Source organism: Melanerpes formicivorus, unplaced genomic scaffold (genome assembly GCF_026170545.1).
Source record: "Melanerpes formicivorus ecotype bairdi unplaced genomic scaffold, bMelFor1.0.p_v2 SCAF_3, whole genome shotgun sequence".
In the NCBI taxonomy this organism is placed as follows: domain Eukaryota; kingdom Metazoa; phylum Chordata; class Aves; order Piciformes; family Picidae; genus Melanerpes; species Melanerpes formicivorus.
Genome location: NW_027142355.1, coordinates 7,390,827 through 7,408,281, shown reverse-complemented (window position 1 = coordinate 7,408,281; position 17,455 = coordinate 7,390,827). Strand labels below are relative to the sequence as shown.

General features: G+C 39.7%; 1 protein-coding gene across 2 annotated transcripts in view; it reads right to left on the bottom strand.

The window, feature by feature from the left end:
• Positions 1-946: 946 nt before the first annotated feature.
• MAPK12 (mitogen-activated protein kinase 12) overlaps positions 947-17,455 on the bottom strand; it is a 30,880-nt gene continuing 14,371 nt past the window's right edge. The window contains exons 5-12 of one of the 2 annotated variants that reach the window (XM_068165759.1): positions 17,291-17,320; positions 15,588-15,635; positions 12,540-12,654; positions 11,836-11,907; positions 7,863-7,942; positions 7,010-7,088; positions 5,306-5,479; positions 947-4,461 (exon numbers count right to left, since the gene is read on the bottom strand). In XM_068165759.1, the coding sequence (XP_068021860.1) occupies positions 4,391-4,461; positions 5,306-5,479; positions 7,010-7,088; positions 7,863-7,942; positions 11,836-11,907; positions 12,540-12,654; positions 15,588-15,635; positions 17,291-17,320 (669 nt within the window). In that variant the 3' untranslated portion in view covers positions 947-4,390. The remainder of the gene's footprint in view (positions 4,462-5,305; positions 5,480-7,009; positions 7,089-7,862; positions 7,943-11,835; positions 11,908-12,539; positions 12,655-15,587; positions 15,636-17,290; positions 17,321-17,455) is intronic. The other variant, XM_068165768.1, reaches the window with a different exon arrangement.

Sequence of the window (17,455 nt, the reverse complement as noted above, 5' to 3'; positions counted from 1 at the left end):
CGCTGGTTGCCTTATTTTGTCTCTTTCGCCTCTCAAAAACAACAGCATGCTAAAAATACTTCAGTGAAAGCCCAAAGAGTTGCATGCCAGCACCACTCAGACTCGGGTGGAAAATGCACTCATGAAGCAGATCCTGGGGAGAACTGGAAAGCTTTAGCATGGAAATGTAATGAAATTATGCATAAAGAAGCAATGTTTGCAGAGCAGGGGAGCATCAGACATACATAATGAATCCCTGAGTTTCCGTCCTTTTCCAAACATACTTCTTTGCAGAGGGATGATGTTCCTGGTAGCTAGAAGGCATGCATCATTAGCATGCCTGAGTGCTGCACGTGGCTGCTAGGTGGCAGTGCAGTTTTTAGATCAATATGATGTAACACCAGAGGGATGCAAATAAGTTCATGTATGAGAGCTCCTCATTAACTGGTAGTCTGTGAAGTTTTAAAGAGTGTCTGTATGACAAAAGTCCTCCTCCACTGGTCTTTCTCCAGCCCATATTTCAGATTCTTAAAAATACTTTGGAGATTTTGAGTGCTTTAGTCCATGAAACTGCTTCTGGTTTTATTTGACTTACACAACCAGTTGCCCTACAGTGTGCAGGAGAATTAAGCAGCAGAGACAACAGGTGTTATGAACCCCTATTCTTTCTCTGGTACTTGCAGGGACCATCTAAACCCCTACATGAGTATTTCATACAAAGATCCAGTGAATGACATAAATGCTTCATTCCCTGACAACTTTAGCTAAAGCAGACCAGAAGCATCTGGTATTTGTATCTGAACAGCAGATCAGAATCCCACCCAACTCATACGCCTGGTAGTTTCAAATCAAGTAGACCTTCTGGTCACATATTATTACTCATCTCGGTGATATCCTGTAACAAAAAAAACCAAAGAAACAGGAAATACTAAGTGAAATTGTGAGCCACGTCTGGCCCACACCACCACATCATCACAGTTCAAAAGGAACAGCAAGTCTTCAATGCAATGAGGAATATTTAAGGAGAGAATCTTGCTCTAAACCAGTCAGGGGGACACATGGGTTTTTCAGTGCCAAGGTCCCATATATCTCATAACTTTCTTAACTCAAAATTCCCTAACTCAAAAATGTATGTGCTTGATGACTGCCAGCCTCATTTTGGCTTTTAAAACCAGGCTAAGGAATACAACTGCATTTAAGGACTGCAATTTTGTCCTTCAGAACAAAGCTGAGATGTCTCGTGAAACCCAAAGCTGTAGTAACCCAAAATGCTGAAATAATGAGGTGTCAGTGGAACAATCAGATCAGCCTAAGGCTGACTTGAAGTTTGGAAAAGAGGAAAAATGTTAGCATCTATCATCTGACAGACTTGCAAAGTAACTGCATTGGCAGCTTATATTACATGAAATCTACCTTCAATATTAAGTTTCATACAATTCCTTTATTCCAAAAATACTATTTTCAAGAGTGATTATGTATTTGGGAATACATATGGGGAAAATAAGACCATTATTGTCTAAAAAACAAGCCTAAAACTTTATTTGTCACAATACATTTCAAGTACATGCAGAATGTATTTACATTTTTCTGTAAGGCAAACAGAAATTGGGTTCTTAATCCTGAGTTGCTTAGCACCAGTAGAAAATAGCAATTAAAACTTCTCTCCCTTTGAAGCAGAAGCTGCCTCCCATGCAAAATATTCCTGACTTCTTTTATTTAACCATTTATACTAATTATTGCTGTTTGGAGCCATTGCTGCAGGTTTCAAACTCTTTGCAGCAACATCATGCCAAGATGTGACAAACTTTCCACATTATTTTACCTTATGAACTGTTTGCTGACTCAACAGCACAGCAGTGCCTCTGTCTTTGATGGCACCTGCACCAAGGTCTTCTCTTCTGTTTTAAGAGTTCTGTATTCTTACAGCTTCTAGAAACACTAAGATTTTGTTCATAAGTTATCCTCTTGTGAGCTAGTTGCTTCTCCTATACCAAGTTAAGAGAGGGAAAAGTTCACCTCAGATATTGTAGGGGTCTAGGTCTTGATTTCCTCATAGCTAAAAGAGGGGAAAGTGAAAACGCCCATTGGAGTATTGGCATGTATGAAAAAGATGCAAAGCAGTCTTTCAATGAAAAAAAAGTTCCCTCAAAGTGTGACTATACTTTTGAGCCACCTGCATGATCTCAATATAGATACTGGGCTGTCAACATTCCATTCAAAATATGGAAGGAGCATCTTCAAAGACACTTTTGACATTTTCCATTTCCCATTGACTGGTTTTATCAAGCCCACTAATTTCAACAGACACTTTTCTTCCATGACTTTTAAGAGGAACACAAAGCATGATCTCAAGGAAAAGCAAGTACTCTGTAAAACACTTAATTCCTTTTTAACATAAAAGTGTAGTCCAAGCAGAAAGTCAGTTGTGCAAAATGTAATATGACTCTTAAGTGTGCCTTCCTCAGTGATCTGTAGTGTGGAAAAATGTTTTGTTTCAAATTACAATCTTCACATTCCTAAAATTGTAGTTTTTAATGACTCATCACATAATTCAAGGTTTCTGTTACCATTTAGTCCCTCTAGATGCTTGTCTCAGCTAATCAATGCTCATCACAGACAATTTTAAAACCATTCCTAAGATCCACAGGTTCTTAACTTAAACAATAATTCAAAGAAACAGAACAACTGTGCCTTGACTTTACTTCTGGTTCAAATTGGTAATTAAAGTGAAAAAAAAAACCAGAATTAATTTCTTACTTCTTTTCCAGTTATTCCCTGCCATGACCAAATGTCTTCCTTCAAAACTGTTCCATTTGGTAGCAACATACAACAGCATATTGCATTGGGAATAATCTGCATTCAAATAGTCAATTGCAAATACATTACCTTTAACAAGGACAATCCATCTCACAAAGAAATACTGCATCAAAGGTTCTCCCAGTTCTTTTTACTACTTCTGAAAGATTATTGTCAACTAAGCACCTAGGAAAATACAGTAAGAATACAATAAGGAGAACTCATTAAGTGTCAAACCAATTTATCCCATCAGGAAGCTTCTGGTAAGGCATCTCTCAACAGAATGTCTGAGCATTTTTCCAAGTAAGACAAGTTGAAAAGGCTAAAAAAGGAAATGGTTGTTATTCTGCACCTGGCAACACCTCTGCACACTGTGAGCAAAACAGCTTGCTGCAGGTATTCCCAACAAGCAGCTGCAGCATAACATTTTAATCATTTTGTTTTCTATAATGTGACAGGCGTGCAGTTTTATTTCTAAAGTCAGCACTGCTGATTCTCTAACCAGTAGGTCTTCCACGAAGTAGTACTTTCTAAGCGATCATTGCAATGCTAAGATGCTAGAGAGCTTGCAAAACTTTAGAAAGGCTTAAGAATTTCTCCCTGTAAGTCCTTGATTCTTAGTTTATTATACAAAAAGACTTCACTGTATTTAGAGGAAAATATTGTATTCTCTGACAGTGATTGCTTATCCAGTGACTGTTCACCGAGTGCATTTGTGAAGTCTTGCCCTGCTACACTGGTTACCCTGAAAAAGAAACGTCTTAGGACACTGACACTCTGCTTCTTGCCTCTTGCCCAGATCTGTGAGAACTGGATGGAGCTCAGTTTCTCCTCCATTCACATGGGACAGGGGACACAGACATTCATTTGGGCTGTGTCTCTGCTATCTGCCACAAGCAGCAGCAGTTGATTGCCCTCCCCTGGCATCTTACTGAGATGAAATATTCCATGCAAGTCACATGAATACTTCTTGCATTCAACGTAGTTCAGTGGCCTTGAAGAGCAGAATCACACAGAATCAACCAGGTTGGAAGAGACCTCCAAGATCATCAAGTCCAACCAATCACCCAACCCTAACTAATCAACTACACCATGGTACTAAGTGCCTCACACAGTCTTTTCTTTAATACCTCCAGGGATGCTGACCCCACCACCTCACTGGGCAGCCCATTCCAATGGGCAATCACTCTTTCCATGAAGAACTTCCCCCCACACAGCTTGAGACTGTGTCCTCTTGTTCTGTTGCTGGTTGCCACAGTCACAGCACATTCTGATGTACTCTGCATCTCAGCTTGCATGGGGTGGTAACTTGCATGCTTCTGATCTCTGAGCGGAAGAATTAGTTCTACCTGCTCTTTTGAGGATGGCACCATGATAACAGTCTGAATCCTTCTGTAGAAGTTGTAGGCAGGAATAAGTTTCTGGATAGTTTGTAAATGGTACTCCCAAAGGCATCGACTTCCACATGCAGAGTAAAAGACATTGCTTTTTCTTACAGTGCAGGTGAAACGGATCACATCCAGTTTATTTACAAATGTTTTATACACCTGAAATGTCAGAAACGTTTACAACTTTCCTGCTTTCTTCCAAGTTCTGAAAAGACAGGGTCATACAATTACACCTCAGTCTCCTTCGACTCTGATGTCTGTGGGGGCTTGAAGTTCAGTATCTCTTTATATGTAATGCCTGGAAAGCAACAGAATAAACAGCGTTGCTGGTCTAATCAGAAAAGGCACTGCACAGACATGGCCAAGGCGCAACCCCCAGCACTGCTAGGCTCTGACCTAGGTCAGGAAGAGAGATGCAATCCCCAACACCATTAGGTTCTGCTCTGGGTCAGGAAGAGAGAGACCTCTTCAGGCAAAAAATAGAAAGAGCAAAAAAGTAAGGGAATCAAGGATCTTTTTCTCACCATTTGAGGCTTGAACAAGAAGCTCAATATTGAAATATAGGTGCTTTCAAAGGAATGCAAACATTAACTTCACAATATAGTAGGCAGTATCCTCAGAAAGAGCTACTGAGCAAATCATCTTTAAAAGCCAAGTCCTCACTTAAAAGCCAAAATACAAACCTCTGACATTAGATAAAAACTAGATTCCCACATAAATCTCTGATGAGATAGATGAGTTTTTTCTCCCTGTGAGAACCTATCTTAAGGCCAGTGACCACTGCAGTCCTATGGAGTCAACCATTAAGGAATTTGTTCACCTGTCCTCACCACTGGAATGAACATGTTACAGAAAGGGTTTCTTTCCTGTGCTGCAGGAGATGGGAGGACAGACACATGGAGGAGGAGGAGAAAGAGGAGGAGATCCTATGTTAGAAGTCAGAGAAGAAACCTTTGGAGATCATTCTCCAAAGTCCTTTGGAGGACTAAACATGAGGAACATTGGCTTATCAATAGTGTTTATCTCAATGCTGTTTGTTTATTCCATCAAAAGAGAGAAGGTAATTCTTAAAGGGGAATATTTCTATTTCTGATGGCCTTTCTGTCTGGTTAGTCTTGAGTACATCACAAAACTAAACTCACACTTCCACTCATCTAGAGGAAGAACCATGTTATCAAATGTGTCATCATATTTCTCTGCTTCAATTTCTTCCTCAGGATCGTGAATTGGTTCAAAGTAAGGATGCATCAAAGCCTCAGCGGCTGTGACTCGCTTCTCTGCATCCAGCACCAGCATCTTCTCCAAAAGGTTTACAGCTATTGAGCAGAAAACAAACAGTGTTTTCAAATCACAGCAGCAATTCAAGCTTCTACACAGTAATTTTGCCCGGGAGATATTTCAAATAAATACAGAGTCATAAAACAGAATCACTGGATCTTCACTCTATAGCCAGTGGGGCCCATCTGCATGAGAAAACAGCGTTGTGAGCAAGATGGGAGATGTACAAAGCCTGATGCTCACAGAGGTACTCCTGTGCTTCTCTATGCAGCATAGCCACATCTCCTCAGCTAAGGATCTCTCAGCCCCTGGCTCCAGGACATTGTGCTTGAGGATTTCCTACGTGTCTTACATCATTGCCACCATGTTATGGTTCTAAGGTACCCCACATACAACCTGAGAGAAGCAGAATGAAGAGGTGGCTGTAGAGCTAATAAGAATTGCTCTGTATGTCACCAAATCCAAACTGAGGCACACACTGAAGTTTGCTGACAAGGCAAGTTGTTCATGCTCTGAATCTCAGTGCTGAGATTATCTGCTCTGTGGTTTTAACCTCAACCAAAATATTCCATGAAAATCCTGTATGTTTGGATTAGATCTTGGATCAGATCCATTAAGTGACTGTCAAAATGCTTAGTGTAAACGCATATCTATCCTGAAAAAACGTTCCTGGGTTGGGTGGAGCAGCTGATAGGAAAAGAGACAGCAGTGTAGTACAGGATACTGCGACTCCTGCTTGCCAACCTTCTCTCCCAGACCATGAGCAATTGTTTTCTATATATGGAGCACTCAGATGGCCACAGAGGTGATAGGTAGAAATATCCTAAAAACCAAATGGAAATGTGTAGCTTGCTGTAGCTGAAAATGTCATAGAGCTAACTGTGCGGTCAAGGTAAGAGCTGATTGTTACTCATATTTATTTCTACTGCATATGAGGATATAATTTTAAATTGAGAAGATTCAATTATCCTAATTTATATTCCAACAAAACTGGCTTGGTGAGTGTTCAGGTCATTGGGGAATGGATAAGGTTTGAGCAGAGCCATTGCAGAGCTCTAGTTGCCTCAGGCTGTGTCACGGTTATGCACACTTGGTATGTTCTTCTGGCTGCTTATATCTACCAAATCCAAGCCAATGTTTCTCAGGAATGCACAGATGTTTCTCAGGAAATATTAATTCCACGACTAAAATGTCAGCTTTCTATTTGCTTGCATTTCTACTGTGTATTAGATTGAGCTTTCAAAATAATTTCCAATAAAACACAGAGAAAAATTTAGCACATATATTTGATCTCCCAGGGCTCTTAAGGAAGCTGCTCTAGTAACACCAGACGCTGGATTGAAGCCTAAACCACAAATTCCTTCTTTTTTTAACGCTTCTAAGAAACAACTGATCCTGGCAGTATCTAAACTGGGCAAAGTTCAGCCAATACAATCAAAGCAAGAGATAGAAAAGAATGAGAATGAGAACCATCACATAACTTATCACATGACTGACAGTACTGCTGCCTCCAACGCAAACACAAGACGATGACAAATTGCCACCACACACAACACAAACTGTCTTACCCAAAGGATTCGCATACTTCAAGATGGATGCAAAATCTTTTTTCTGGACTTTTGGGAGGCTTTTGATATAGTTTTTTGCCTTAAAAGAAACATGGATATTATAATAGATTTTTGCCACCTTTGTAATGTGACAACATTAACTATATGCCTAACAGGTAACTTGGCGCTTTGACAGCAAATTGAACAAATGAATTAGTTTTGGGGTCATAAAGCTGCATTATATTCTCCTTGCTGAAAGAAACTTTTTTCTTTTCTTTTCTTTTTTTAAATAAAGCCTTAAAACTGTAATTAAGATGTGGTAATGGAAAGCTTTAATTATTGTCACTTTATATTTAATATATTTATTAGAATAAATACCTACGCATTGGAAAAATTACAGAGTTTACAGAAATCTCTGCAAGTGAACTTTCTACAGTAATTCATTAGTATTTAAATTGTACAGTTAGTCCAACGAGCAATTTTAGGTTCTTTATAGTAAGGGTTAAGGAGTCTAGAGGGCCATCAATGTAAGAATAGGAAAGACAGACCTCTGCAGACAGCTGCGTTTTCTGAACAGGTTTACATTTGTTTCCAATAAAAGTATTAGTGCATTAGCTTAACTGTTTCTATGGTACACACTGGAAACACTGAAGTATTTAAATATAAAGATTTTTCAAGTGTTCTGATAATTTTCTGTCCCACTCTCCTTACTCTCCAGTAGTTATTCTGGGTGTGCAAAGCACTTCAAGGCAGAGACATACTATCAGACATCATTTCAGTAGTCAATAAATACGATCTCAGCCAGTCCAAGAACTGGAAGTGGCTTAAGTAAAATTAAGACATACAAAACCCACTGACAAAGCAGAATACTCACATCTTGACTGTGCAGTTTTTGAACAAAATCTTGAGTTGGTGTGCCTGTTATTTTCATTATTTCTGTGAGTTGGTCCAGATCTGAATACCAGAAATAAGGAACAAAGTCTTTCACCATAAAAAAAACCTAAGCACCCTGAAAAAAATGTGCTTTACATGGCTATTGTAGAATAAAGTAACAATTATAATGCAGTGACTGAAGATTTATAATACATGAGATGAAAGCTTTCCCCTTTTCTTGCACAAGTCTTGCAAAAGAGCTGAAATAAAATATCCTACAAATTTGGAACACAAAATTGAATCATCTGCAAAGTCCTCTAATATAACCAGGCCTCTTTGGTACTTTTGGTCAAAATCAGTTCAAACCTACCAGAGAACAAACAACACTTGTAATACATGCATTGCCCTGGTCTATCCAATATTTAGGTGATAACCAGCCTGTGTCAGGTCTTCTCCACACTAAAGAAATTCAAGAGGAAAGAAATTAAACCATCTCCCCCTCACCTCCTGCAAGCATAGCTTGATTCCAGATGCTGAGATGCTGGAGACATTGAGGCAAGGCATCAGAACACTCCTTTATCTTCTATGTCCTAAACCAGCACAGATTAATCAGCAACAATATTAGCTGTTTCTAAGAAGGAACACCTTATTTACTGGAGGCTAATGCTGCAGAGAACAGCCTTATGACTCTTACACTACTCTGGTAAGAGCAGCAGATGAGAAGCTAGATCAGAACTCAGGACACATGATAATTCCACCAGCCTCTTCTTGTGGCAAGAAGGCAAGAGTGCTGATGAAACACATACACAAAATCCCATATCAAGTTTGCAGGATAACGTGTTCCTAATACAAAATCAAAAATCCCTTAAGTTAGCTGTTTTGTTATTCACCTGTCACAGCTGAACCCATGGCTATATGTCTCTGATGACAGGTAATAGTGATTCATATACTCAAAGGCCAGCAAAGACTATTATGCAGGAGTAACTTCCTTCCTCACACAGGACATAGAACTTTGGCCAATAGTTCAAAATCTCAAAACACCAGTATGACAACACACTTACAGCGTACCTTGAAAATTATGACTCATTAGAATAAACCTTTATTTAGAATAAACCAAACCAGGTTGGAAGAGACCTTTAAGATCATCACGTCCAACCCATCCACCAATCCAACCCACCTAAACAACTAACCCATGGCACCAAGCACCCCACCAAGTCTCCTCCTGAACACCTCCAATGAAGGCGACTCCACCACCTCCTTGGGCAGTCCATTCCAATGGGCAATCACTCTCTCTGTATAGAACTTCTTCCTAACATCCAACCTAAACCTCCCCTGGCGCAGCCTGAGACTGTGTCCTCTTGTTCTGGTACTGGCTGCCTGGGAGAAGAGACCAACATCCGCCTGTCTACAACCTCCCTTCAGGTAGTTGTAGAAAGCAATAAGGTCACCCCTGAGTCTCCTCTTCTCCAGGCTAAGCAACCCCAGCTCCCTCAGTCTTTCCTCATAGGGCTTGTGTTCCAGACCCCTCACCAACTTCATTGCCCTTCTCTGGACTCGTTCCAGCAAGTCAACGTCTTTCCTAAACTGAGGGGCCCAGAACTGGACACAGTACTCGAGGTGTGGCCTAACCACTGCAGTGTACAGGGGCAGAATGACCTCCCTGCTCCTGCTGGCCACACTGTTCCTGATGCAGACCAGGATGCCATTGACCCTCTTGGCTGCCTGGGCACACTGCAGGCTCATGTTCAGCCTACCATCAACCAGTACCCCCAGGTCCCTCTCTGCCTGGCTGCTCTCCAGCCACTCTGACCCCAGCCTGTAGCACTGCATGGGGTTGTTGTGGCCAATGTGCAGAACCCGGCACTTGGATGTGTTCAATCTCATGCCGTTGGATTCTGCCCATCTGTCCAGCCTGTCGAGGTCCCTCTGCAGAGCCTCTCTACCCTCTAGCAGATCAACACCTGCCCCCAGCTTGGTGTCATCAGCAAATCTACTGATGATAGACTCAATGCCCTCATCCAGATCATCAATACAGATGTTAAAGAGCACGGGGCCCAGCACTGATCCTTGGGGCACACCACTAGTGACTGGCTGCCAGCTGGATGTGGCACCATTCACCACCACTCTCTGGGCTCGGCCCTCCAGCCAGTTCCTAACCCAGTGCAGTGTGCTCCCGTCCAAGCCATGAGCTGACAGCTTGGCCAGGAGTTTGCTATGGGGGACGGTGTCAAAGGCCTTAATTTTCTTATCTATGTACCAGGATGCATAAAGTAGCATTACTTGAGAAATGCTGTCTGCTAGTTAACAGCTGCTCTTTTGCAGGCATTTTAATATTTTCTGGTTAGGAGCTAATGTGTACTTAAATCTGTACAGCTGAAGTAATTTGATGTATTGTACTTTTTCATAGTGCCTGTCTTTTTTAGTTTTGTGTGTGTGAATGAAATATTCCTCTTTTCAGTTTTTCCTCACAAAATGAGAATAATATGATCCATGCAACCAAGTCCTAATCTTATATGTAAGGACTTAAATACAAATATCACAGAATCAATCAGGTTGGAAAAGACCTCAGAAATCATCAAGTCCAACCTATTACCTAACAACTCATGACAACTAAACCACGGCTTCAAGTGCCACATCCAGTCCTTTTTTTGAACACCTCCAGGGAGGGTGACTCCCACCACCTCCCTGGGCAGCACATTCCAATGGCCAATTACTCTTTCTGTGAAGAACTTTCTCCTCACCTCGAGCCTAAACTTCCCCTGGCACAGCTTGAGAGACTGTCCTTTTGTTCTGCCACTGGTTGCCTGGGAGAAAAGACCAACTCCCACCTGGCTACAACCTCCCTTCAGGTAGTTGTAAAGAGCAATAAGGCCTCCCCTGAGTCTCCTCTTCTCCAGGCTAAACAATCCCAGCTCCCTCAGCCTCTCTTCATAGGGCTTGTGCATGAGACCTCTCACCAGCCTCATTGCCCTTCTCCGGACACGTTCAAGTGTTTCGATGTCCTTCTTAAACTGAGGGGCCCAGAACTGGACACAGCACTCAAGATGTGGCCTAACCAGTGCTGAGTACAGGGGCAGAATGACCTCCCAGCTCCTGCTGGCCACACTATTCCTCTTGCAGGCCAGGATGCCCTTGGCCTTCTTGGCCACCTGGGCACACTACTGGCTCATGTTCAGCTGGCTGCCAACCCGTACCCCCATGTCCCTTTCTGCCTGGCTGCTCTCCAGCCACTTCGACCCCAGCCTGTAGCACTGCATGGGGTTGTTGTGGCCAAAGTGCAGCACCCAGCACTTGGACTTGTTAAATGACATCATGTTGGACTCTGCCCATCCCTCCAGCCTTTCCAGGTCCCTCTACAGAGTCTACCCTCCTACCCTCTAACAGATCAACACCTGCCCCCAGGAAAGAAACAAACAAGTAAAAAGGTCTATTAAATCATCCTGTATTAATTATCACTACTGCTACTGCCAATGAAGTACTACCTGAATATCAGCATTGAATTATGGCCCTGAATCTTCATCAGTGAAATGACAGGACTGGATGTCTTCTATAAATCTGAAGTATTTTACTAGACATTACTTAACAGGTTTTGATAAAAGTCTCAAAGACATGATGTGCACACAAGTCTGAATAACAGAGCAGAATCTTCTGTGCTTGTTCTGGAATTATGGAATCTGTTACTAACAAAACATAGCAAAAGATGCCTTTTCTATTGTCACACAACCTTCTACCTGATGATTTGAGATGTGAGTCAAAAATCCCCTATCTTTCTCTATTGAAAAAGTTCAGTAATACAAGTTTTAATTGGCAGATGTGCAAAAGTGCTGCAGATAATCAAATAGCCAATTTATGAGAAGGGTGCAAGCCATTTTACATTCAATTTATCCTTTACAGGTTTTGAATGGACCTACTGTATCACATAAGGACTTCTCGTCATTTTCTTACATTAGTATCGTGAATTCACTGAAGGATACGATCATTTCCTTTGAACAGAGGCCTCCCTGTTATCATCTCAGCCATTATGCAGCCCACAGACCAGATGTCAACTGAAAAAAATACCAATAGTCACATTAAATTGCTGAATAGTTGCCCATTTAAATGTACATAAAGTTTAATTTAAGACATATGTTTTAAAAGTGTAAAATTTACCTTAATAGCCTGTTACAAAATAAGTTAGTACCTTGCCAATTATGATGAACAGAACAGGTAAATCTACCAGGCCAATTAGCAAACTGGACATAGTCAGCAGAATCAGAAGCAAGCAGGTGCACATGGGAAGCAAATTATCACCCTTTCAAAAATTCCATGCCATAGTTATCCCTCCTTCTGTAACTTTGCCTTGTTTGCTCAAGTTAAAATCAGCCGATCTTTTCAGGAAGATGACGGTCAGTGCAGAACACGACAACACAGAATAGACTGTCACATCTGTATACATTTATATCACTTTTTTCCAACCACTTTGGCACTTTCTGTTACTCCCAGAAAAGACACAAAAAGACCCCCCCCAACTCACAACCACTAAATAATTACATGCTATTTACCTACAAGGAAGTTTTGCATAATTATATTATTTCCACCTCCAATTTCTCATTCACTTCAGAAACAAAGATTTGTTTATGTATTGCTTGATTCAATGAATGCTTTAGCTCTGTTAAGACTTTTCTGAAGAGATGATGACCTGTTTGTGTATAATGCATCCAGTTAAGTATGACCTCTGGCGCTCTGTACCACCTTGTAACCACGTAACCAGTCATCTCACTGTCTGTATGCCTCGCCAATCCAAAATCCAGAATCTGTAGTGGAAGCACAAAGAACATCCTGATCAGACAGCTCCTTATCTATTTCATACAGACCTCTTAAATGTGGAATATAAAAAAAAAATTGGAGCAATGTGCCGAAACTGGTTTATTTTAGCATCTTTCTCTAACCAAATTATCTTGTTCATGCTTCTAACAAGAAGCAGGGGGCTTGGGTAAGTAAAAATCTGTTCAAGATAAATCATTGTCATCCACAGATATTTGAATATGTAGCTCTGCATGAACAGCCACTAGTTTCCATGTGTATCTGGCTTCCTATATATATTGTCAGGGCAGAAGTTTTCACTACGAGCATCTGCACATTACTATACCAGAGTGATGTTTTTGTAATGCACTCCATAATTCCACATTTGAAAACACTGCAGGAGGGTTTCATCATTCAGTGGCAAACATTTTAAAGTATTTCAGGAAAGTTTCATCATTCCTTGGCACTAACAGAAACAAAAATTGTATTTTCATTCATAGATCAAGAGCATAAAATGTCATGGTTTATCTTTATTGCCATATTTGAAACATCATTTCCACATTTCCCCCATAACTGGTGATTACCTACCAATTTAAAACCAGAAATGGGATGCAAAGGGCGATACTTTTATTCTTACAGAAAAAATGCACTTGATTACAGCCAATTCTTTCCATACTAAAGATTTAATGGATTGAAAATACTTGCAATAGGAAAATACACTCTTACAGACAACTTCCAAATTTATTCTTTCCATAAAGCACACACTGTGTTTTCCCAGTAGACAGGAAGAGGGGTGGAATCTAAACGGAAATTTTACAGAATAGGTCAAAACCCACAGGGTTGTCACAATGTTTTAGGCATTTTGGATATTGAAACTTGTGACACTTGGAGATAGAAATGGCTAAGTTATAAATTGGAAGTTTATTTTTGTAAAAGCAAAAAAACAAGAGTGAGAACTTTTGTGTGCTGTATTAACTTCAGTATTTTTCATTCACATACTCATTAGACTCAGGACCAAGTGTATCATGTTAGTACTTAATACTAAAGTGCCACCACCTCAATAACAATCTTCACATGATACTATTATTTTCATACCCTAATCCTCAACTTTTCAGCTTGCAAACTAATTTTCAGATGAAGTTTGGAAATCTTTTTTACAATGTAGGAAGCATGAGAGAGAGAGCAGATTCCCCTTAAGAATAAGCTCCTCTGCTGCTCAGCAAACTTAACCTTCCTGTCTTGCTTCACTGCCACTTTTCTGATTACTATGTAGCAGCTGAGTGCATAAGAAAAGGGATTCAGAAAGCTTATGGAGAAAGATAAAATTGAATGCTTATTAATGAATTACCAGTTCAAGGAACTCTCAACTTCTCTACTGCCACATCACAACTGGAGCCGATGGTAAAGGGCACAGACATGGGGGGAAAAGAGTTGGACTACACCTGGCAGAACCATCCTGTGTCCACATAAAGCGTCTTTGAAAACATGCTCTCTCAGGGCAGAGTGATGTCCTGCCTATTACACTTGAACTCATGCACATTAAGGAAGTCAGTTTAACTCCTTCACTGTAAGCAGATCCCAGGAAAATCCTTGCCTTGATATTATTTATGCATTTGCATTCTGATTATAGTCTGGAGCTGCCTTTTGACAACCAGTATTTCCTCTTTGCTCTTTCCTTCTGCATGTGATACCAGAGCTTATTGCACAACCAAGGACATAATAATTTTACTCTGACAGTCAAAAGAAAGCTTAATGCTATCTTTTCTCCTTGTCATTTCACAAAATGGTGTTCTGATACACAATTATTTGCTTCAGTTTATCTAAAAGTTTTAAAATGCACAAGGTAACAGAACTGTAAGATGTGTTAAATGAGGAGACATAGCGATCTTATCATGGAATAATGTCTTAGACCTGGGCCACAACTCAAAATAGAATTGCACAGCTGGGGAGGTAGCAAAGAGAAATATGTACAATTACTTTTTCTATATTTCCGCCCTCCCATCACCCTGGAACCCACTCACCAGCTGGCCACCTACAAAACAGGAGAAGTGAATGACTTTTTGTCTCCAAACAATGATAAAAAAATTGTATTACAACAGCTATATGAAAGAACAGAGCCTGTATGTTGTATGCTAATACACGTGTTTTGCAACATCGCATCAACCTTTTATTTTATTTAATTAAGGGAGTGATTCACATCCGTTGATCTTCTTCTGTATTTCCCAGTTTGCAGAGTTAGATTTTTTATTTTTTATTTTTTTAATTCAAGGCTGGAATTCTGACATAACTGAACTACTCCCATAAAGTTGTATCTCTTTTAGGGAGGAAACCTTGGCCATAAGATCTAAAGGTACTTAGACAGCAAGATATAAAAGCTCCCACTTACATTTACTATTACTTTGTGAGGATGTATAGGCCAGTCATGATTCAAGCACAGGATTGAAGATGGAGCTTAATTTTGCAATTAACTGAAAAGCACGGACTAGCCTTTCAGATTGCTAGAGCTAGTATTATTGCTAGTATTAATATTATCCACTCTAAAAGGCTTTGGAAGATTTCAAAACATATAAGAAACTGCAATCAGAACTTGTCAGATTCAGTATTTCAGTTCAATTTAGGAGGAGGCTTGAGATGACAAATGTTGTGCAGAGGAACTTCTACTCAGATGGACTCCACTGAGAACATTCCTGAGGAAATAGCAACAGCTATACTTCGGAACAGGTAAGGAGCAATTTCTTGTAATATTGTTCAGGACTGATAATACTGCCCATCTGATCCCCTTCTCTTTAGTCTTCCAGTGTTCTATTTCTCTATGGTTCTTCAAAGCCCCTGGGCTGAAAGCTTGGCCCATAACTACAATCTGCACATCTACAGCTGTTGCACCTGCTGTCTTCTGTGGTGCATTTCTAATGCACCTGACTGATTTCAAATAAACACATCCTACCTTCAGTTCACAGTCTTCATTAACTGCCAAGTTTCCAGGCTTTAGATCCTGCAATCAAATTTGAAATGGATGCTATTTACTTACTTTACAACAAGCACAATAGAACACACTTTCTTTCTTGCATTTAGGTTTAGTGGGTTTCATGTAATTACTTAAGACAGCAACAGGTAAAACAACACCATAAATCTAAATCTGAAATTCAAATAGAATAAATAATAGACACAAAGGCAAAAACTTGCATATGTTTGGCTTTTATCCAGTACATTTTCCACCCAGTGAAATTTTTTTCAGTTAGAAGCCAGGAAAATACTGTGACTGAGGTTTGGGCATAAATTTGTTGCATTTAATACTAACACCAGAAAGTTAAGGTTACACACATATACTTCTGGATTGTACACATTGCATACCAAAATATACTTTAACAAAGGTTCTGTACCCTGACAGACTTAAAAGGATTGCTGAAGGAATCAAACAAGATTTTACTTAAAAGCCTACGCTCTCTTCTGTGGGAAAATCAATTTCCTAATGAAGTCACTTAAATGGAGACTGCAACGTGAAAAAAAATAAATTCCCTTAAGCCTCTTTAGCTACTGATCTAATGATCTCCAAAAGTATTTCTAAGTTAAGCAGCATAGGGAAATGTACTGGCAATGACTAAGAAAATTTGCCAAAGCCAGTGACTCTTAGGCATTCACAGTTATAAAGAGAAAGAAAGAAAAAAAAAAAACCAAAAAAAAACAGAAAGAAAATTTCCATCAGCTTTTTCAAACCTTTGTTTGACACACTTTAGCACAAGACATTACAAGAATCTTTTCTCTGAACATTTTAACAGACATCAGCCTGTTTTATATACAGATAATTTAAGATCAGAGGATTCTGGCTGAGAAAGAAGTTGGTGCAAAAGACCATAATAATCCCAAGAAGCTCAAAAGCCATCAAGAAGGAGCTTGGAAAAAGTCTAAGCAATTGTAAATTTGGACCATGATCACAGCAGTTTTAGAAATAAAAATATCAATTTACTATATTGTTTTGGTATTTGTATAGTTCATACATCCAGCTTAAAGCTACTATACAGTGTGCACTTTGTGTGGTGCTCCTGATATTTTCTAACAGCCAATTTCTTGTGTTCTGTTACAGTTTTAGCAGACGTTATGCTGCTTGGTACTGCAAGGGCATCATTCAGAACTCCACAGTGCAAAGGTATTTCAAGTGGACTTTAGATGCAGCAGGGATTCAGAAAGAACCAGATGCTTAATTTCTCTCAGAAGATTAAATAAAATAATTAAAAAATTAATAAATGTTTTCAAGGCTCTAAAATTTCAGACTTTCAGTTTTTTGTTTTCCCTCCCCCCAACTTTGAACACTAACTAATGATATTTAAACAACATTTAAACATTATTCTTAGAGGATTAATCTTTTTTAAAAAGTCAGAAATGTAGATGCCATTTGTTCTTGTGGGGACTTAACAACTCAGATTCGAAGTAATTTAAGAAATCCAAATCTAAGCCATATTTAGTGCAACCTGAATGCCTAGCTTACACTGAGGTAGCCATACCATGTTCTGTTCCTAGTGAAAAAGAAACCCAAGGCATCATCAAACTAAGACACCATAATCAGAATTCCATGCTATTTATGAGCATGTTTATACACAAACACCTTTCACTTATCAAAATATAAGCATCTTTTCTATTGTTTCCACTTACCCTGTGAATTATGCCAGATGAATGAATATACTGTAAAAAACGAGAAAGTAGCTTTTAGTTAATGAGCTCTTGACTTAGAAGTTGCTTGAGGCCAGTGTGAAAGTACTTTTTCATGGTATTAAAGTTATCTGAAATTAGAAAACATTTATTTGTTGCATAGAGTAT